Source organism: Nyctereutes procyonoides, unplaced genomic scaffold, assembly GCF_905146905.1.
Source record: "Nyctereutes procyonoides isolate TBG_1078 unplaced genomic scaffold, NYPRO_anot_genome, whole genome shotgun sequence".
Taxonomy (NCBI): Eukaryota; Metazoa; Chordata; class Mammalia; order Carnivora; family Canidae; genus Nyctereutes; species Nyctereutes procyonoides.
The window spans coordinates 66,197,727-66,220,901 of record NW_026575125.1 but is presented as its reverse complement, the minus strand read 5'-3'; the positions used below and the strand labels follow the sequence as shown (position 1 = coordinate 66,220,901).

General features: G+C 36.3%; 1 protein-coding gene across 1 annotated transcript in view; it reads right to left on the bottom strand.

Moving 5' to 3' along the window:
* Positions 1-16,055, bottom strand: part of KLHL4 (kelch like family member 4) — a 161,182-nt gene extending 145,127 nt beyond the window's left edge. The window contains exon 1 of the mRNA XM_055337464.1: positions 15,725-16,055. Within this exon, the coding sequence (XP_055193439.1) occupies positions 15,725-15,762 (38 nt within the window). The 5' untranslated portion in view covers positions 15,763-16,055. The remainder of the gene's footprint in view (positions 1-15,724) is intronic.
* Positions 16,056-23,175: the final 7,120 nt, after the last annotated feature.

Sequence of the window (23,175 nt, the reverse complement as noted above, 5' to 3'; positions counted from 1 at the left end):
TCATAAAAATAAAGTGGAATGGTGGTTTCCAGAACCTGGGGGGAATGGGGAATGGGGAGTTGCTGTTCAACAGGTATAAAGTTTCAGTTATACAAGATGAGTAAGTTCTAAAGATATGCTAAACAACTTTGTGTCTACAGCTAACAATATTCTATTTATGCACCTAAATTTTGTGGAGAGAGTAGATTTGTTTTGTTTTAAAGATTTTATTTACTTATTTGTGAGAGACACAGAGAGAGAGAGAGAGAGAGAGAGAGAGGCAGAGGGAGAAGCAGGCTCCCTGCATGGAGCCTGCTATGGGGCTCAATCCTGGGAATCCAGGATAACGCCCTGAGCCAAAGGCAGATGCTCAACCACTGAGCCACCCAGGCATCCCAGAGAGGGTGGATATTATGTTAAGTGTTCTTACCACAATAGAAATAAAATAAAAACTAGAATACTTTTATAAAAAAATAAAGATTACTTATTAAAATATATTCATGAACTGTCTGGAGTCCTGGAATCAAGCACATTGATTAACAACATATCATAGTTTTTTTAGATTTAAAAATCATAAGTAGATATTCCACAGGTCATGTTGAGTCCTGTATTTTCTTTTTTAGAATTATTTGTTTTAGAAAGAAAGGGAGTACTAGAGGGGGAAAGAGAGGTAGAGAAGCAGACTCACTGCTGAGCAGGCAGCCCAATGTGAGGCTTGTTCTCATAACCCAGAGATCATGACCTGAGCTGAAATAAGGTGTTGGACACTCAACCAACTGAGCCACCCAGACACTCTGAGTTCTATATTTTCTATTTTTATCACCACACTTTTTTCGTTAAGGTATTGTACCTATTGGGATCCCTGGGTGGCACAGCGGTTTGGCACCTGCCTTTGGCCCAGGGCACGATCCTGGAGACCCGGGATCGAATCCCACATCGGGCTCCCGGTGCATGGAGCTTGCTTATGTCTCTGCCTCTCTCTCTTTCTCTCTCTGTGACTATCATAAATAAATAAAAATTTAAAAAAAATTAAAAAAAGGTATTGTACCTATTAACATTCTTTCTTTGCTACCATTCCTTACTTTGTTCTTCCTGTGATACGGAACTATTTGAGAGGAGAAAAACAAATAGAACTTGTTCCTAAAAGTATTCAAAAACACAAAATATTTCAGCAAATTATTGGGGGTTAATTTGCATTGACCTCTAATATAAAGTCCAGAGTCCTTACTATGCCTTTTAAAGCCTACATAATCTATGCCTGACCTTCATTTCCTGCCTAGTTTTGTGCTATTCTCCAATATATATAATTCATTTCAACCAAAGTTAAATCTATCTTTTGAGTATACCTTCAACTTTCATGCTGCAGTGCCTTTTTGAAAAAAACTCTGTATTGTTCCTCCTACCTAGAATTCATTCTTTCCTATATCTGTATCAAAATCCTATCCATTCCTTAAGATTAATTTCAAATCATCTCTCCTCCATGAAGTATTCTAATATTGCTCTGATCAGACTTATTTCTTGTCTTTGAATGCCGATAGGGCTCAATCATCAAGCAACTTAAAACTGTCCTTGCAATATACTCCTTTCTTATGCCCTTGAAAACTTTTAAGTGAATATACTTTATCTCCCCAACAATATTATAAGCCTTTAGTGGGAATCAGTACATATTGTTTATCTTGTAATCCTTATAGAGCCTTAAAAAAACATAATGCATACAGCAGGGGTTTAAAAAATATTGAATGAAGGAAACAATAAATTAATACCAACGTCTTAGTTAAGGAACTGGCTGGTCGAACGTTACAACAGACTTCAGACTAAATTAGTTGTGTTGCCTAAGTTTTTATATGACTGTTACATATGTAGTTGTTTTTATTAGTGTTATTATAACTACATCATAATCATTAGCCATAAAAGGACACCTAAATGCCACTTGTGCTCACAGCAGTGAGTTTTTCAGGGAAAAGGTGGACAAAAGATTTAACAGTTTCTCTTGAGTAAGCTATTGGTTGTATGGATAAAAACCAATCAATCATGTTAAGGACTTTCTAAAAATATTTCCAGGTATAATGTATGGCTACTGAAGAACTAATAGAAATAAGGTGTAAGTAGGTTATGAGGTCTGTATCTTGAATGGGAACATTTGAGAGCATGGAAGGGTAAGTCACTTTAATTGTAACAGAATAAGGAAGTTTAACCAACAGTAACAAAGGATTCTCATATTTTCCCCCAGGGATTAATTTTTAACTAAGTTTTTATTTTAATTCCAGTTATTTAATATACTGTTATATTAGTTTCAGGTGCACATTATAGAGATTCAACAATTCCATACATCACCCAGTGCTCACAACAAGGACATTTTAATCCCTATCACCTATTTCACCCATGCCTCCACACAATTTTCCTCTGGTAACAATCAGTTTGTTCTCTATAGTGAAGAATCTGGGGATCCCTGGGTGGCGCAGTGGTTTGGCACCTGCCTTTGGCCCAGGGCGCGATCCTGGAGACCCTGGATCGAATCCCACGTCGGGCTCCCGGTGCATGGAGCCTGCTTCTCCCTCTGCCTCTCTCTCTCTCTGTGTGTGTGTGACTATCATAAAAAAAAAAAGATCATCTATAGTGAAGAATCTGTTTCTTGGTTTCCATCTCTCTTTTTACCTTTGCTTATTAGTTTTCTTCATTAAATTCCATGTAAGAGTAAAATCATATGGTATATATATATATATATATATATATATATATATATATATATAAATTTTGTTTTGTCTGATATAGGTATTGCTACCCTGGCTTTCTTTTGACATCCATTTGCATGATAAATGTTTCTCCACTCCCTCACTTTCAATCAGTAGGTGCCTTTAGGTCTGATATGGGTCTCTTGTCAGCAGGATATAGATTATTCCTGTTTGTTTGATTTTTAATATATATATATATATAGACTGATTTACTTGGCTTAGAATTATACTCTCTACTTCCATTCATGTTGTTGCAAATGACAAGATTTCATTCATTTTTATGGCTGAATAATATTCATATTTATATATGTATATATATATACACATTACTTATTCTTTATCAATTCATCAATTGGTGAATTGGATTTCATGGATTTCATTATTTGGCTATTGTAAATAATTCTGCTTATAAACATAGGGGTGAAGCATTCTTTTGAATTAGTGTTTTTGTATTTTGGGGGTAAATTCCAAATATTATGATTACTGGATCAAAGGTACTTCTATTTTTAACTGTTTGAGGAATCCATACTGTTCTCCACAATGGCTGCCCTAGTTTGCATTCCCACAGGAGGGTTCCTTTTTTTCCCATCTTTGCCAACATTTGAGGTTTCTTGTGATTTTATTTATTTATTTTTTATTTTTTGGCCATTCTTACAGGTGTGAGGTCACAGGTGTGAATATCTCATTGTAGTTTTTATTTACATTTCCCTGATGACGAGTGAAGTTCTTTTTTATATCTCCTTTAGTTGTAATGTTAAATTGTTGTTTTTGTTGTTTTTAATTTTTTCTTGCTTATTGAGATAGGCTTGTATTACTATTTATTTCCCTCTTAGAACCACGTTTTGCTGCATCTCAAAGGCTTAGGACTATTTTTGTTTTCATTTTCATTTATTTCCATGTACTTTTGTATTTCTTCCTTGATTTTTTTTTTTGGTTGACTTATTCATTGTTCAGTAACATGTTATTTAACCTCCATGTATTTGTGGTCTTTCCAGTTTCTTTCTTTCTTTCTTTCTTTCTTTCTTTCTTTCTTTCTTTCTTTCTTTCTTTTTCTTTCTTCTTTCTTTCTTCTTTCTTTCTTCCCTTTTTGTTTATTTGTTTGTTTTTCTTTTGGTTGATTTCTAGTTTCATAGTGTTGCGGTCATGAGAGATGTGTGGTATGACTTCAATATTTTTTAATTTGTTGGGTGGCCTAATTTTTGTGAGTGGACTCGTTTTGTGGCCTAATATGTGATCTATTCTAGAGAAATTCAATGTGCACTTGAAAAGAATGTATATTCTGCTACTTTAGGTTGGAATACTCTGAATATATCTGTTTAAATCCATGTGCTCATGTGTGTCATTCAAAGTCATTATTTCCTTTTATATTCTCTGTTTAGACTATCTGTCCATTGACATAAGTGGGATGTTAAAGTCCCCAAGTATGCTTGTGTTACTAACTATTAGTAACTGTTAATCCCGGTTTTATGTACCTGGGTGCTCTCATGTTGGGTACATAATCATTTACAATTGTTATAACTTCTTTTTGGATTCTCCCCTTTATTATGATATAGTGCCCCTGCTTTATCTCTTGTTACATCCTTTGTGTTAAATTTTTTGTCTGATATAGGTATTGCTACCCTGGCTTTCTTTTGACATCCATTTGCATGATAAATGTTTCTCCACTCCCTCACTTTCAATCAGTAGGTGCCTTTAGGTCTGATATGGGTCTCTTGTCAGCAGGATATAGATTATTCCTGTTTGTTTGATTTTTAATCAATTCTGTCTCCCTATGTCTTTTGATTGGAACATTTAGTCCATTTATATTCACAGTAATTATCGATATGTGTTTATTGCCATGTTGTTACTTTTTTGTGGTTGTTTCTATAGTTTGTCTCATTCTTTCTTGCTTCTTTTTCATGGTTTGCCGGGTTTCTTTAGTGATGTACTTGGATTCCTTTCTTATTCTTTGCTTATCTCTTACTAGTTATTGAACTACAATTACCATTAGTTGATATATAACATCCTCGGCAATCTGTGTATATTAATAGTAGCTGAAGTTTGAGCCCTTTCTTTACTCCCACACCCACATTTTATGTATATTGTGTTATATTTTATATGTTTTTATTTTGTGAATCCCCTGACTGATTTTACAGATAAATATATATATATATATATATATATATATATATATATATATATATACTCACATTTATGTTCTTTTTCCCACTCAGATCTCTTAATATTTCTTGTTGGGTTGGTTTAGTCCTTATGAACTCCTGTTGTTTCTGTTTCTTTGAGAAACTCATTTTTCATTTTACTATTTTTTTTCTGAGAAACTATCTTTTTGTTTTCTATTCTAAATGATAGCCTTGCTGGATAGAGTATTTTTGGCTGCAGATTTTTCTCTTTAAGCACTTCGAATATAACATGCTATTCCCTTGTGACATGCAATGTTTCTGCTTAAAAACTTACAGATAGCTTTATGTGATTATCCTTGTATTAAACTCTCCTTTTTTCTTGCTATTTTTAATTTTTTATCACTAATTTTTGCCATTTTAATTACTTATGTCTTGATATGAACCTCCCTGGGTTGATTTTTTGGGGGATCTCTATGTTCCCTGGATCTGGATATCTGTTTTCTTCCCCAGATTGGAGAATTTTTCAGCTCTTTCTTCAAATAAAATACCTTCTCCCTTTTCTCTTTCTTCTTTTTTTTATAAATTAATTTTTATTGGTGTTCAATTTACCAACATACAGAATAACACCCAGTGCTCATCCCGTCAAGTGTCCCCCTCAGTGCCCGTCACCCATTCACCCCCACCCCCCGCCCTCCTCCCCCTCCACCACCCATAGTTCATTTCCCAGAGTTAGAAGTCTTTATGTTCTGTCTCCCTTTCTGATATTTCTCACACATTTCTTCTCCCTTCCCTTATATTCCCGTTCACTATTATTCATATTCCCCAAATGAATGAGAACATACATTGTTTGTCCTTCTCCGGTTACTATGGCCAAGTTCAAAAAGGGTGTTGCCTGTGTTCTCCTCTAGGATTTTGATGGAATCTTGTCTCACATTTAGATCTTTCATCCATTTTGAGTTTATCTTTGTGTATGGTGCAAGAGAGTGGTCCAGTTTCATTCTTATGCATGTGGATGTCCAATTTTCCCAGCACCATTTATTGAAGAGACTGTCTTTCTTCCAGTGGATCGTCTTTCCTCCTTTATCGAATATTAGTTGACCATAAAGTTCAGGGTCCACTTCTGGGTTCTCTATTCTGTTCCATTGATCTATGTGTCTGTTTTTGTGTGCCAGTACCACACTGTCTTGATGACCACAGCTTTGTAGTACAACCTGAAATCTGGCATTGTGATGCCCCAGCTATGGTTTTCTTTTGTAAAATTCCCCTGGCTGTTCGGGGTCTTTTCTGATTCCACACAAATCTTAAAATAATTTGTTCTAAGCCTCTGAAGAAAGTCCATGGTATTTTGATAGGGATTGCATTATACGTGTAAATTGCCCTGGGTAACATTGACATTTTCACAATATTAATTCTGCCAATCCATGAGCATGGAAAATTTTTCCATCTCTTTGTGTCTTCCTCAATTTCTTTCAGAAGTGTTCTATAGTTTTTAGGGTATATTTTGAGAACCATTTGAATGGTAAATGGTTCTCCAACCTTTTATTTTCAGGTTGTAGGTGTCCTTCTGTCTAAAATGAGTCTCTTGTAGACAGCAAATAGATGGGTCCTGCTTTTTTATCCAGTCTGAAACCCTGCGCCTTTTGATGGGGTCATTAAGCCCGTTCACGTTCAGAGTTACTATTGACAGATATGAGTTTAGTGTCATCATGATATCTATTTAGTCCTTGTTTTTGTGGATTGTTCCACTGAACTTCTTCTTAAAGGGGAATTTTAAGAGTCCCCCTTCAAATTTCTTGCAGAGCTGGTTTGGTGGTCACATATTCTTTCAGTTCCTGCCTGTCTTGGAAGCTCTTTATCTCTCCTTCCATTTTGAATGAGAGCCTTGCTGGATAAAGTATTCTTGGTTGCATGTTCTTCTCATTTAGGACCCTGAATATATCCTGCCAGCCCTTTCTGGCCTGCCACGTCTCTGTGGAGAGGTCTGCTGTTACCCTAATATTCCTCCCCATGAAAGTCAGGGACTTCTTGTCTCTTGCTGCCTTAAGGATCTTCTCTTTATCTTTGGAATTTGCAAGCTTCACTATTAAATGTCGAGGTGTTGAACGGTTTTTATTGATTTTAGGGGGGGATCTCTCTATTTCCTGGATCTGAATGCGTGTTTCCCTTCCCATATTGGGAAAGTTTTCAGCTAGGATTTGTTCAAATACATATTCTGGCCCTCTGTCCCTTTCGGAGCCCTCGGGAACCCCAATTAAACGTAGGTTTTTCTTCCTTAGACTGTCATTTATTTCCCTTAATCTGTCTTCAAGGTCCCTTAATTGTCTGTCTCTTTTTTCCTCAGTTTCCCTCTTTGCCATTAACTTGTCTTCTATGTCACCCACTCGTTCTTCCACCTCGTTAACCCTTGTCGTTAGGACTTCTAGTTTGGATTGCATCTCATTCAATTGATTTTTAATTTCTGCCTGATTGGATCTAAATTCTGCAGTCATGAAGTCTCGTGAGTCCTTAATGCTTTTTTCTAGAGCCACCAGTAGCTGTAGAATAGTGCTTCTGAATTGGCTTTCTGACATTGAAGTGTAATCCAGATTTTGTAACTCTGTGGGAAAGAGGGCTGTTTCTGATTCTTTCTTTTTAGGTGAGGTTTTCCTTCTAGTCATTTTGCTCAGTGCAGAGTGGCCAAAAACAAGTTGTATTGGAACACGGGGGAGTATCACTGGTCCGTCTAGCTGGTCTTCTGGGGGAGGGGCCTGCTGTGCTGATTTTCAGGTGTTAGCATTTGGGGGAGCCGCTCTGCCCCTGCCTGCTGCAGGGCTCAGCGGGGGTTGTTTGCCCCGTGAGGCCCCAGGAGGAACAGCCGCAGTTGCTATGGCAACTCTGGAAGCCTGGATTCAGCCTCCGCAGGAACTACGGGGCTCGGGGCTCTCAGCTCTCCGTCTGCAGGGCCTGGAGGCTCCGGGGTGGGGCCGCTGATCTGCTCAGCTCGGGGCAGGAGCGTCCTCGCTGTCCTGGGCCCTCCCGGCCTCTGCCTGTCCCGGGGGGAGGCCGGATCCTGGGCTGTGTCCCGGCCTGCGCTGTTGGATTTGCGCTCCTGCCCCGCAGCCCCCTCCCTGGAGCCGCTCCGGAGCCCCTCCGAGCTGCTCCGGTGCGCGCTGCAGCCCTTAGGGAGCTCGGCGCACTCTCCGGGGCGCAGGTGTCCGTTAGTGTCCCCGGGAGCCCGAGGGCATCCCCGCCCTCCTGGGTCCTGCTCTAACTCCCTGCAAGCCCCTTGCCGCCCGGGAAGGTTGGTGCAGCTCCTGCTTCTCCGGGACGGGGCTCTCCTGTCCTGGGGACACTCGCCCCGGCCTCAGCCCGGCTCCTCGCGGGGCCCCTCCCCCTCGGAGGCCTTTTGTTCCTTTATTTCTTTTTCCCCGTCTTCCTACCTTGATAGAAGCGCGAACTCTTCTCACTGTAGCATTCCAGCTGGTCTCTCTTTACATCTCAGGCCGAATTCGTAGATTTTCAGGATGATTTGAAGGTTATCTAGGTAATTTGGTGGGGACAGGTGATTTGGGAACCCTGCTCTTCCGCCATCTTGCCCCTCCTCTCTCTTTCTTCTTTTTCTGGGTTTTCTACAACACAAATGTTTTTATGCTTAATGGAGTCGCTCAGTTTTGCAAGACTATTCTCCATTTGCTTATTTTTTCCTCTCATTTGCTCAGTTTGGTTACTTTCCATTGCTCTGTTTTATAGGTCATTAATTCATTCTTATGTTTCATCCCCTCTGCTGTTTATTCTATCAAGTGTATTTTTAATTTTATTTATTGTGTTCTTCATCTCTGATTGGTTCTTTTTTTATCTCTTTGTTAAGGGTCTTACTGATGTCCTCTACCTTTTTCTCAAGTCCAGTGAGTATCTTTATGATCACTGCTTTAAATTCTCCATCAGGCATATTATTACATACATTTGTCTTAGGTTTCTTGCTGTGAAATTGTTCTATTATTTTATTTGTGATATATTTCCCTGTCTCCTCATTTTGTATAACTTTCTGTGTCTTTTTCTGTGTGGCAGGAATGCCAGATATGTTTCCTGACCTTGAAGGCAATGGTCTTATGGAGAAGAGTTGCTGTAGCAACCTCCAGTTCAGTGTCCCCTACTCCCTAGGACCTGGCACTTTAGGAGTGACTCATATGTGTTTTGTGTGTCCTGTTGTGATCTGGTTGTTTTTGCCTTCAGTCTGGTTATCTGAAGTCTTTTCACCTGTTGTAGGCAGTGTTTAGTCTCTAGTAGGTGTGGGGTGCATTTTAACAATGCATAGGCTAGTCTGCTTGCTAAACCTGGAACCCCCACTACCAGTATGGGTTGGACTAAGTGGCTCTGCACAGCATGTGTGGTCGGGGCACTATTGTTACAAGATGCATCTCAGGCTTCTGCGGCGCCCACTGCTGCTGTCACAGCTAATGCTATGGCGACTGTAGCCACCAGGTCTAAGGCCCCACAAAAGGCATGGGTCAAGAGAGGGTACTGGTAAGGTTTGTGCTGGTATTTTGGGGAGGGAACCCATGGCCCTGCGACTGAGGAAAGGTGATTGAAAAGGGTGAATCAGCTGAAGGGTCAGGAGGTCAGGGCTTTGTGTGAGCATGTTAGGTAGTGAATGTGGGCACAGTGCTCATTCCTAGAGGTGGCTGTGTGTTTACCCTGAGGGGCAGGAGGGGAAATTGCTCCCTACCAACTACTTTGTTCTTAGAGGGTCTCTCCGATATCCTTATCTCTTCTGGGGTATGCTCTGCAATGAGTAAGTCACTCTCCCTCCCATGTGACCCAAGTATTTACCTAACTACTGGTTCTATAATATATCTGCTCAGGGTGTTTGACATACTGCCTCTTTATGGGCAGGGACTCAGCTTCCTAAGACTCTCAGAGCTCTTCCAGAGCCAAGTTCATTGGTTTTTAGAACTCCAGGGTTTAAGTCCTACTCATTGTAAGAACTCATGATATTCAGACACTCTCACTTTTAAAGCCACATGTTATGGGGGTTTGTCTTCCCTGTGAGGTATCTCTGGTGTTATCATCACTTTCTTGCCTTTCACCATTCTCCTGGCTCCCTCCTGTCCAGAGAGGACCATAGTTCATGTAGACCTCAAATGACATCTCCACCTTTCCTATCTTCTTTAATGTGACCTCTTCTCTACTTTTGGTTGTGGAGCTAATTCTGCCCATCATTGGGTCATTTTCTGGATTGTTTACAATGATATGTTGTCTAGTTGTATCCATGGGATGAGATGAATTTAGGGTCCTCCTACTCTGCTATCTTCCCCTATCTCCCCTACTTCTGATAGTTTTAATAAACATGATCACTGGTATTGCTCTCTTCCAGTGCCAATTCTAGTAATATGTAAATATTATATCTATATATTGGTTTGGAAAATATGGTATTATTTTACTATGTTTCAGAGTAAAATCTCATGTAATGCTTTTTGTTTTAAATTTCAGTAATACCTGTTTCATCCTAAAATATCAGGTATCTGAAAACTACTTGATTTCAATTTTGTCACTTTATCTTACAAGTTACCTTATCTTACATGGTTCTTTTTAAGCATATTTACAAAAATCATATTTCTTGACCACCAGGGCTATGCATTTTCCATTCTGTTTAGTAAAATTAAAATATGAATGGAATAGTTTCACCATGAACAGAATATATTAATGGCTGGGGCACCTGGGTGGCTCAGTCAGTTGGGCATCTGACTCTTGCTCTTGTCTTAGGTCTTGATATCAGGGTCATGAATTCAAGCCCTACATTGGACCCCATAATAGGCATGGGGTCTACTTAAAAAAGGTTTTAAAAGTTAGAATATACCTAATTGTTATATTTTTCATTTTAGAATGGAGGGTTATTTTTTATATATAAGGAAGCTTGTCTTGATATGTGATATTGAGAGATAAACCATAGACAGCAATGTAAAGAGGTGAGGGGAGAAAAGTTTATGCTTCATTTGAAAGCACCAGTAAATATATGCCATTTCATTAATGTCTATTGTGTACTCCATGATTAAATTTAAAAATACTATTAGTTTATTATTATACCCAAGTATGACCTTATTATTTGCTATGCCCTTAAAAATTGGTCCACACCAAATGATAACCACAATCCTTATGATCAGGATAAAACTAGAAATTGCATATAGCTTTTAGATGTTCTCATAACTTTAGCTGCCTTCCATACAATGCCTTTAGGATATTATCTTCTTACCAATGTATAGGATTTTTGCACGGAGGAGGTAACAGCCCACTGCTTTTGATTTAATACCCTTTTAATCAGTTGCCCAAGAGCAAAACTAAAGAAAAGAAATAAGTTCTTACAACTGGGTGGTCTTCTAGTATTGATTATTGGAATCTGTATACTAGGATAGCACTTGCTAAAGTGTTGTGCTTTTTTACATAAAAATTGCTACAGTCCAATAATTGCATAGAAAGTCTCCATAAACAGTGTATGTTCTCATTCATTTGGGGAATATGAATAATAGTGAAAGGGAATATAAGGGAAGGGAGAAGAAATGTGTGGGAAATATCAGAAAGGGACACAGAACATAAAGACTCCTAACTCTGGGAAACGAACTAGGGGTGGTGGAGGGGGAGGAGGGCGAGGGGTGGGGGTGAATAGGTGACAGGCACTGAGGGGGACACTTGACGGGATGAGCACTGGGTATTATTCTGTATGTTGGTAAATTGAACACCAGTAAAAATGAATTTATTAAAAAAAGTCTCCATAAACTCCATACCCAGTTTCCACTATTATTATTTTATATTAGTATGACACTTTTGTTATGATTAATTAACCAATATTGACACATTATTATTGGCTAAAATGCATTCTTTATTCAGATTTCCTGTTTTTACCTAAGGTCTTTTTTTTCTCTTCTACATCACATTTGTCATGTCTTCATAGGATCTTCTTGATTGTGACAATTTCTCAGACTTTCCTTTTTTAAAATTTATTTATTCATTTTACAGAAAGAGAGAGAGAGAGCAAGTGAGGGTAGTGGCAAAGGGAGAGAGGATCCTCAAGATGACTCCCTCCTGAGCATGGAGTCTGATGTGGACCTCCATCTCAGGACCCTGAGATCATGACCTGAGCTGAAACCGAGTCGGCCACTCAACTGACTAAGCCACCCAGGCATCCCTCAGACTTTCCTTTTTTTTGTGACATTAATAGTTTGAAGATTACAAACCAGGTACTTATTAAATGTTCTTCTTTTTGGATTCATCTGCTGGCTTTTCTCGTGATTAGACTGGGGAGCTTATAGGTTTTGTGGGAGAAAAGGACAGAAATAAAGTACCATTCTCATCACATCATACCAAGGGTATATACTGTCAAAATGACTGAGTACTTCTGTTGTTAAACTTAATTACCTGACCGAGGGAGTATTTGTCAGGTTTCTCTACTGTATAGAACCTCAGCAGTTCTATACTGTATTGCTTTTAACAAAGAAGTCTATGTGCAGCCCACACTTAAAGCACAATATTCACCCCCACCTCCTTGAGGGCATACTATGTACATAAATCATATGGAGTTTTTCTGCATAATACATATGTCTCTATTCAATCACTTGTTCAAATCGATATGGACTTATGAATATTTTTTACTTTTGCTTATAATCAAACAATATTTTATTTTGTTGTTAAAATCGTTCTGGCTTTGGTCAATGGGAGCTTTTTCAGTTTGTTCTTTTGTCCCTTTGATGTGACATAGCCCCCATCATTATTTTTTGAGGGCTTTCTTACTTTATGGCACCACAAAATGTTCCAGGTTTATCTTGCAGAATATGACATTACAACTTGAGTTTGATTGTTTGTTTTTTAATGAGGGCCTTATTGTTCCCCATTCTTCCACCTTGATTTCATTTTTTTTATCTTTAAATATGAATTTTACACTGATATGCATATAACACTACAAGCAATTTTTCCTTACAAATTCATAGGAAAGACATCAATAAGATTATTATTAAGAAGATGTCTTACAAAAATCAGAAAAAAGACAGACAAATTTAAACAATAAACTTTGAAGTATAAGTGACTGGGCATTTATGAGCTGTGTTACAGTTTGATATTAATATGTTGTTCTTGAGGTCACATATTAAATAGTACAACACATTTTGTCTTTTAGTTCTATTTCCAAAAGCAGAAATGAAATAGTTGCCTTTCAAATATCAGAAATAACAACTATAGACATGCTTAATCATAATATTTAAAGGAATATGAACCTAACATATTGTTAGATCTCTAGATGGAAAAGAGTCCCCAATTTTTCAAATCTTAAACACATTTTAGTTAATTTTAAGTTAAATGAATATGCAATACTACACTGATAGAAATGAACCATGAGAACCAAGGTACCTCATTCTCAAGAATGAGGTTGTAAGTAACAAAGATTTAAAATCAACCAATAGTTCCATCACTAAAATTTTTTGGAATCATTGCACTAATATTATTTGTTAAAATGTTCTAAATTTAGTAAAATGATTAAACAATTTCTATAATTTTGTACAGTACATTTTAAACCATAGGCAAAGGTATTTAACCTTAAACTTTTCTATAAACTACAAATTGTAGTTTGTTCCTTATTTCCTTTTTAGTAATAGTTTCTACTGAATAATGCAGTATAAAAAATTTGCTAAGTGAAAAACATCAGATTGAGAAAAACAAATATGTGAATCTACTCATTCACAATTAGAATCTAAAAACAAATGAATAAACAAACAAAAATCAATGTATGTCTTATAAGAAGCATGATCATAACACACTGTTGAAATATTTGTTCTGGCTTTTGGAATGCTAAGGATGAAATAATGAAAAGAAAAGACACTTAACAAGGTAGTTGTAATGAAGCAAAAATGTAGAGTTAGTAGACAACTAAGACAAAAAATGATAATGACTGGCTATTGGTATGTGCATATTTACAATATGGGATCATAATACAGTACAGTTCCTAAAGGAAGTACATATTTACAATTCAAGTACATTGGAATATATTTGGGTTTATAAATATTCAAACCAATATATTAATATAACTATTTACTTTTTTCTTTCTCCAAATTTTTACTTAAATTCCAGTTAGTTAACATACAATATAATTAGTTTAGGTGTAGAATTTAGTGATTCATCACTTATGTACAACTTTAACACTTTGGATTTAATATCCAATAGGAATAATTGTAGGTTATTCAGGTATGTTGCATGTTAATAATTTAGCCCTACATCAGGCTCCCCGCAGGGAGCCTGCTTCTCCTTCCCTATGTCTCTGCCTCTATCTATTTATTTATGAATTAATAAATAAAATATTTTAAAAATTGCAACCTACTATCCCAGAAGTTATATAGCATTTTCTTGGGTAATCACAAAAATATCTAGGAAAATTAGTATATACAGTATTTCTTAAAATGTCTGTATCATGTTCAATCTAATATTTTTTTAAAGCCATGTTTTTTTTTAATTTTTATTTATTTATGATAGTCACACACACACACACACACACACACAGAGAGAGAGAGAGAGAGGCAGAGACACAGGCAGAGGGAGAAGTAGGCTCCATGCACCGGGAGCCCGACGTGGGACTCGATCCCGGGTCTCCAGGATCGCGCCCTGGGCCAAAGGCAGGCGCTAAACCACTGCGCCACCCAGGGATCCCTCAATCTAATATTATACTTAATGTCATTTCACAAAGTCTTGTGCATGTTTACATTATAACAAGAAGACTGAGTTCCTACAAAAGCATCATTTTGCACAGTTGATTGCCATTTCTCATGTTATGTTGCTTTTTCTACTGATATTATGTTTTGAATTTATGGAAGCAAAGAATTGTCAGGCAGATATATTGGGGGGAAAAAGAAACCTTATATATAGAAGCACATTTACCAGTCCTCCATACTTATGTAGAGACACAGTACAGGAAATAAATAAAGATTATTTCCAAATAAATAAGCATAGCTTCATGTTGAAATATTTATTTTCCTATGGCTCTTTCACACTTCAATTATATTGTCAAGGTCATCAGTTGTGTATACATATATATGGGGAAAATAAAATCTGGTATGAAGAAAGAAAACAAGTAAGAATCTACTAGGTTGCTACTTTGGACGAGATTAGAGTACAGAACATAATTTTCTTCCATTCAAACAGTACTAGTAGACACAAAAATAAAGACAAACTCAAATATTTTATGAGCTATACTGTCATTTCTTATTTCCTTTAATGTCCTGAAATAGCTGACATGTTCTATTTCCTATGTTCAGATATTGCTGCTATAAGCACCATTTCATTACTTGCTTTATGCAAAATATTTTCATGATTGTAAATTACCTATGAAATGAATACTACTTAAAATAATTATCAAATGCCAAATTAAGCTGTTCTTTACTATCACATAAAGATGTATTTATTGAGTGTAAATACAGTAACTATGTACTGAGGAACAGATAAGAATATGCTAAGCAATTAGAGCTTTTGTTTTGTCAGAACTGCCCTCACAGAAGTCAGAAAGAGTTCCTATTTATGTGATTTATTACACTGGCACAGAGAATCACAAGTATATAAACATTGAAGCCACAGAGGATATTTCCAAAATTTAGTAATTATAATAATCATCTCTTATTACTAAAACAGAAATCCTAACAGAATTGGAATGGAATCAGAAAAGTGAACTCACAACTCTAAAACATATTTCCTGTTAATTATCAAAACATATGTGAAATTACTGTTTTCCTTTATAGACTTAGAGGAGGGGGTTTCTTATAAACCCTGATTGGCTACTTACAAATTCAGATAATTATAGCACTTTTATTTAAACACTAAATGCTAGTTGTAGAGAATAAGTTAACCTAGTCTACAGTTTTCAGTTATGTGACTGAAAACTCCTACCTTGCTGTAGAATCTTCTGTATTATCATCAGCAATCATCTCCAAATCTTGTAAGTGTTTCTCACAGGCTTCTTTAAACAAATTCTCTTCTGAAACTGCTTTAGGAGTATCTTCATTTGCTCGAAGATGTTCTATCAGGTTTTGTGAGTGCCAATTCTGAAAGGCTCTTTGATGGTCGAGGCCGGTCCTGGCACTGGTGTTAGTATGTTGGGGTGGAAAGGATTGTTTCTTTTTTTTTTCAGGCTGTTTCTGTCCTGAGCATGGTTGTTCAACCTGCCCTGAACCCGGTTCCCTCTATGCTCATATCCTTCCTGTTGAAGGCAGTTTTCAGTGTTGGGCGACCCTTGAGAAGAATGACTAAATCACCACCAGTGCAGCCTTAGGATCTGTTTCACATGAAACTATTTCTTGCCAGACACTGACATTGTTGCAAGAGGAAAGACAAAAGCCTTCTCTTACCTAAAGGAAATGGGGCCTTTGTTATCTCCTGTTTCTCTGCCTCTTCTGCAGAATTAACAAAAGCTTAAGTGCTGAGCGCAGTCTTTCTTGCTTTCCTCCCTTCCCCCACTGCCTGTGGTGTACTCTAGCTTTCTAGTTGAAGCAGAGAACTGAAGCTAACAGTGTAGATGGGAACTCACACTGACAGGATGATGAGATCAGACATTAATGTAAATCAGCTTAGCATAGGAAAGCAGCTACCACAGCACACTGCAGCTGCTAGATTTGCAGGCTCACAGCCCTCCCACTGACTTGCAAATATCTAACCCAGCTTCTTCCTTACCCTAAATACAATAGTTGTGGCTTAAAAGCAGACAAGTAAGCAAAAGCAGTATTTAAACTCACTTCCTTCTATATTCCCTCTACTCACCCCACCCTCTGCCAGATTAGCCCACTTCTGAGAATATGCCACTTTGTCCTAGAATAATTTGTAACAGGAGATTCATGAAGATCTTTTTTCAGGTCATTTTGGCAATTTTTATAGGGTTCATTAAGGGACAACATTTTGTCATCAGTCCTCACATGCAGGTTTATAATGCACATCAGTCCTCTCATGCAGCTTTGTAGCTATTTTCACAAAATATCTAAAAAATGTTAATGGTCTTATATTAATATTTGCTTAAAAACCTGAACAGTTTCAGTAGAATAAGAAAGTGTTGGTTACCCATCACTAAACACTCCCACACCCCACTAGCGAAAGTATTAATAGTATTTTAAGTCTATACCTGAAAGAAGAGAGCAGCGTTTTTCTAAGCTGGTTAGGTTAAAAGAGATACCTTCTCTCAGTGACAATAGCTTGAAAACAAATAGTCTATTCTGGTTCTATGCCTGTATAAACACCTCTTTATTATGCTCTTTACTTTCACAGGGAGTGTTAAAGGTCTATTTTCTTTGTTCAGAAGTCTTTGTGACAGGAGTAAAAAGGACATGTCTTGAATCAACTCCAAATTGCCACATAGCTCAGTAATAACTATACACAAAGTACTTTGATATCTAAATCAGGATCATTACATTGTACAGAGAGAAGTACTTCTATAACAGTCATGTGTCTTAAATGCTTTCAACAATGTCATTTTGAAATTCAGTTTGAATTTTTTCCAGTTTCCATGTAATGTAAATAAGTGCTAAGGGAGAAATTATACCAGTGTATTCTTAGAAAGAATATCAGAATTGTAAGGTTTTGGTTTTAGTTCTGGCTTTGTAGTTAATGAGCTGTATGATCTTGAATAAGTAACTTCACTTCTTTGTATCATGGTTTCTTCATACATAGTATGGGGAGCTGAAGAGATTTTTAAATTTCTACCTACAATGGATTTTAAATGCTTAGAAACTGATTATCTTTTTCAACGTTTTGGTAGGTATGTTACCTGCAGTTTTCTATAAATATAATTATAAATTTCCCTTTCCTCTCTTGTTTTTGTAGGTGTAATGGTAAATATGTGTCAATTTGGCTGGGTGATGGAGTACCCATAAACTTGGTCAAACATTATTTTGGCTGTGTCTGGATGAATTTAACATTTAAATCAATAGACTGAGTAATGTAAATTGTCTTCCTTAATGTGTGTGGGCTTTATCCAATCAATTGAAGGCTGATCAAATATGTAAAAGCAATTAATAAAGAACATAAAGGATCTCATTGATAATATAATAAGACTAGGGAAATTCAACAACCCACTTATATCAATGGACTGATCATCTAAGCAGAAAATCAACAAGGAATCAATGGCTTTGAATGATACAATGGACCAGATGGGCTTAACCTATATATACAGAACATTTCATTCTAAAGCAACAGAATACACTTTATTTTCAGGTGCACATAGGACATTCTCCAGGGTAGATCATGTATTAGGTCACAAAACAGGCTTCAACAAGTACAAAAAGACTGAGTTCATACCATGCATCTTTTCAGACCTTGGAGTTGCTATTAATGCTATGAAACTTGAAGTCAACCACAAGAAAAAAAAATTGGAAAGACCACAAATACATGGAGATTAAGCAGCATGCTACTAAACAATGAATGTGTCAATCAGAAAATCAAAGAAAAAACTAAAAACATACAAGGACAAATGAAAATGAAAACATGACAGTCCAAAACCTTTGGGATGCAGCCAAACTGGTCCTAAGAAGGAAAATATTGCTTTATAGGCCTACTTCAATAAGCAAGAAAAATCTCAAATAAACAACCTAACCTTACACTGAAAAGAGCTATAAAAAAGAACAACAAATGAAGCTTAAAGACAGCAGAAGGAAAGAAATAATATAAATTAGAGCAGAAATAAATGATATAGAAACTAAAACAAAAACAAAAACAACAGTAGAACAGATTAATCAAATCAGAAAAATGGTTTGAAAAAAATAACAAAATTGATAAAATCCCTAGCCAGATTTATCAAAAAGAAAATAGAAGGGACTCAAATAAATAAAATCATAAGTGAGAGGGGGAGAGATCAAAATCAACAGCACAAAAATACCAACAGTCATAAGAGAACATTGAGAACAATTATATGTTAACAAATTGGATAATTTGGAAGAAATGATTAAATTCCTAGAAACATATAAACTGAACCGAAACTGAAAAAAAATGAAATAGAAAACTTCGACATATTGATTGCCAGCAATCACCACTGTTATTTAATATTGTACTGGAAGTCTTAGTTTTAGCAATCAGACATCAAAAAGAAATAAAAGACTTCCACATTGGTAAATAAGAATTCATAGTTTTCACTATTTGCAGAAGACATGATAATCTATATAGAGAACCAAAAGAGGGACGCCTGGGTGACTCAGCGGCTGAACGTCTGCCTTAGGCTCAGGACGTGATCCCTGGATCTGATATTGAGTCCCGCGTTGGGCTCCCTGTGAGGAGCCTGCTTCTCCTCTGCCTGTGTTTCTGCCTCTCTGTGTGTGTGTCTCTCATGAATAAATAAATACATCTTTTTTTTTAAAAGAGAGAGAACCCAAAAGACTCTACAAGAAAATTTCTAGAACTGATACACAAATTCAGTGATCACAGGACGCAAAATCAACCTATTGAAATCTGTTGCATTTCTGTTCACCAATAATGAAGCACCCGAAAGAGAAATTGAAGAATTAATCCTATTTAAAATTGCACCAAAAATAATAAGATACTTAAGAATAATCCTAGCCAAAGGGAAAAGATCTGTACTCTGAAAACTATGAAACAATGATGAAAGAAATTGAAGGCAACAAAAGAAGTGGAAAAACATTCCATGCTCAAGAATGGAAGAACAAATATTGTTAAAATGTTTAAACTACCCAAAGCAATCTTCACATTTAATGCAATCCCTATCAAAAATGCCACCATCAGGGCCACCTAGGAGGCTTAGTCCTTGAGTGTCTACTTTGGCTCAGGTTGTAAACCTGGGATCCTGGGATCAAGTTCTGCATCAGGCTCCCTGCAAGGAACCTACTTCTCCCTCTGCCTATGGCTCTGCCTTTCTCTATGTATCTCTCACAAATAAATAAATAAAATCTTTTTAAAAACCACCACCATTTTTCACAGGACTAGAAAAAATATTAAACTTTTTATGGAACCACAAAAGATCCCTAATAGCCAAACCTATCTTGAAAAACAAAATTAAAGCTAGAGGCATCACAGTTCCAGACTTCAAGTAATATTACAAGACAGTATTGATCAAAACAATATTATACTGGCACAAAAACAGATGCATATTTTAATGAAAGAGAATTATAAATCTAGAAATGAACATAACCACATGGTCAATTATTCTTTGACCAAGTATTAAAAAATATCCAACAGAAAAAAGACAAATCTCTTCAACAATTACTGTTGGGAAAACTGGGCCGCAACAGCATGTAAAAGAATAAAGCTGGAACACTTTCTTACACCAAACACAAAAATAAATTCAAAATGCATGAAAGACCTAAATGTGAAACAGGAAACCATCAAAGTCCTAGAGGACTATACAGGCAGTAATCTCTTTGACATTGACCAAAACAACTTCTCACTAGATATGTAGCTTGAGGCAAAGGAAACAAAAGCAAAAATAAAATTTTGGGACTTCATGAAGATAAAAAGCTTCTGCACAATGAAGAGAAAAATCAACAAAATTAAAAGGCGACCTTTACAAAGGGAGAAAATATTTTCAGGTGACATATCTGACACAGGTTAAGCATCCAAAATATGTAAGAACATATCAAACAACACCCAAAAAACAAATAATCCAGTTAAAGATGGGCAGAAGATATAGACGTTTTTCCAAAGAAGACATCCAGATGGCCTACAGACACATGAAAGGATGTTCATCATCACTCATCATCAGGGAAATACAAGTCAAAACTGTCATGAAATATCACCTCGCATCTGTCAGAATGGCTAAATGCAACAACACAAGAAACAACAGGCATTGATGAAGATGTGGAGAAAGGGTAACTCTTTTGTTTTGTGTTGTTGGTGGGATTGCATACTAGTGCAACCACTCTTGAAAGCAGCATGGAATTTCCTCAAAATTTAAAAATGGAACTATCTATGATCCAGCAGTTTCACTACTAGGTATTTACCTAAAAAATACAAAAATACTGCACCCTGATGTTAATAGCAGCATTTTCTACCATAGCCAAATTATGGAAACAGCCCAAGTGTCCATCAACTGATGAATAGATAAAGAAGATATAGTATATATACACTGAGCCATAAAAATGAATAAAATCTTGCCCTTTGCAATGACATGGATATAGCTAGAGTCTTAAGCAAAATTAGTCAGTCAAAGAAAGACAAATAGCATATAATTTCACTCATATGTGGAATTTAGGAAACAAAACCTATGTATGAACATAGGGGAAGAAATGAGAGGCAAGCCAGAAAACAGTCTCTTAACTTAGAGAACAAACTGATACTTATCACAGTGGTGATGCATGGGGGGATGGGTTAAATATGTGATGAGTATTAAGGAAGGCAGTTATTATGATGAGGACTGGGTGTTATGTAAGTGATAAATTATGAAGGTATTCTCCCAAAACTAATATTGCATTGTATGATAACTAACTAGTATTTAAATAAAATCTTGTAAAAAATAAAAACCTGAAAAAAAATTCTGAGTTTTACACCACTGTATTCTCCACTGTGCTTGAAACACTGTCAGACATACAGTAAGCACAGTGTAAATAGCAGATCAAATGAATAAAATGTTATAATAGATGTGAAAATAACTTTTGGTAGTACAAAAATTAGTTTTAATTTATCCATCTAAACACTCCACCTAAATAATATCTTCTTTGATGCCAGAGGTTTACAACATTATTTTGCCAATATATCTTCTGAGCATATTATGATCCAGATATAGCCTATTTCTCTATGTCCTTTTTCAATAAGTTGAATACTAACTAGTACCTATCAAAGTGTAGACAGTAATAACACAATATTCTGTATGATTCTACCGAGAATTGCTTTTGTAAATTATGCAGATTATGACCATTTTCCTTGGTCTTAGACACAGAATTGTAGAATGACTAAGAAAGTATAAAGATCTTTTAGAAAATAATTGAAGAGAATAATATTTTATGAAGCATAAGGGTTTCTTTTAAATTTCTGATTATAAAAGTAAGATGTAAACATATTCAAACAGAAGTAAAGTAGATGACTGTGAGGATAGGAACCATATTTACTTATCATTGCCTTCCCATTGCTTTATTATCTACTTTTTATGTAATAAATAATATATGTAGAATTATTGAATGACAAATTATGAATGAATTTATTATCACATTAATTACTGTTTCTGTAAGTGCTAGAATTTTAAAATGAAGCTGCAAATTGATTATGAGTTAAAATATCTTTCTAAATAATGAATTGCTATACTGGGGTTGTGTATGAAGCCTGCAAACCAGTTGAAACCTGTCAACTTAGCAGCCATACACCCTGTTGATGTGTTCTAAACAAAATTCTGGCCTGCAAATCGAATCAGTCAGCTACTAGAATTCTTCGGAAGTGAGCATTTTTTTTTTCAAATGTATTTAGGAATAGATTGTTTTGTTTGTTTCCTGTAATTATCTGATTATACAACTTAAAGAAAAATAATATAATAATGGGGCACCTGGATGGCTCAGTTGGTTGAGCATCTGACTCTTGATTGCAACTCAGGTCTTGATTTCAGGGTCATGACTTCAAGCCCTGCATTGGGCTCCATCCTGGGCAAGGAGCCTACTTAAAAAAATAATATAGTCATAGGCTTCTGTGTATTAAATGCTGCACATCAGCAACCTATCATGACCCTGAGGTATATCTGTTAACTTGGCACAAGCTACATTGGACAGCACTAAAGTAGTACAAAGAAAACCAGTATCTGATTTGGAAAGCTAAACACAGGATTTTAAGGAAAAATTATCCTGGGATGCCTGGGTGGTTCAGTGGTTTAGTGTCTGCCTTCAGCACAGGACATGATCCCTGGGTCCCGGACTGAGTCCCACATTGGGCTCCTTGTGTGGAGCCTGCTTCTCCTTCTGCCTATGCCTCTGCCTTTCTCTCTGTGTCTCTTATGAATAAATAAGTAAAATATTTTTAAAAATAAACCAAACCTGTTCTAATTATTACAATGTTGAAGAAGGCTAAAAATTATTAACATTGAGGCACAGTGTCAATCAGTTTTCAGATGTCAACACAAGGAGATCAACGAATTGCATGGCACTGCTGTAACAAAACTCCTTCCATTTACATTCATCCACTTATCTAGGTGAACAATTTGTTTTAGGACTCACATCTGTAAAACAAAGAAACAGAAATAAACGATGCTGACTCCTTTCTCATTCTAGCATTCTTGATGTAAGAGCTTAAAACACAAACACCCATCAGTCTCTACTAATGATTCATTCCCAATAAATTTAATATTTGTTTAATACATTTTACAAATATAAAATGGACCTATATTATTTTCTTTAATCTTTGTTAATAATTATAATGCGCTCAATGAAAAA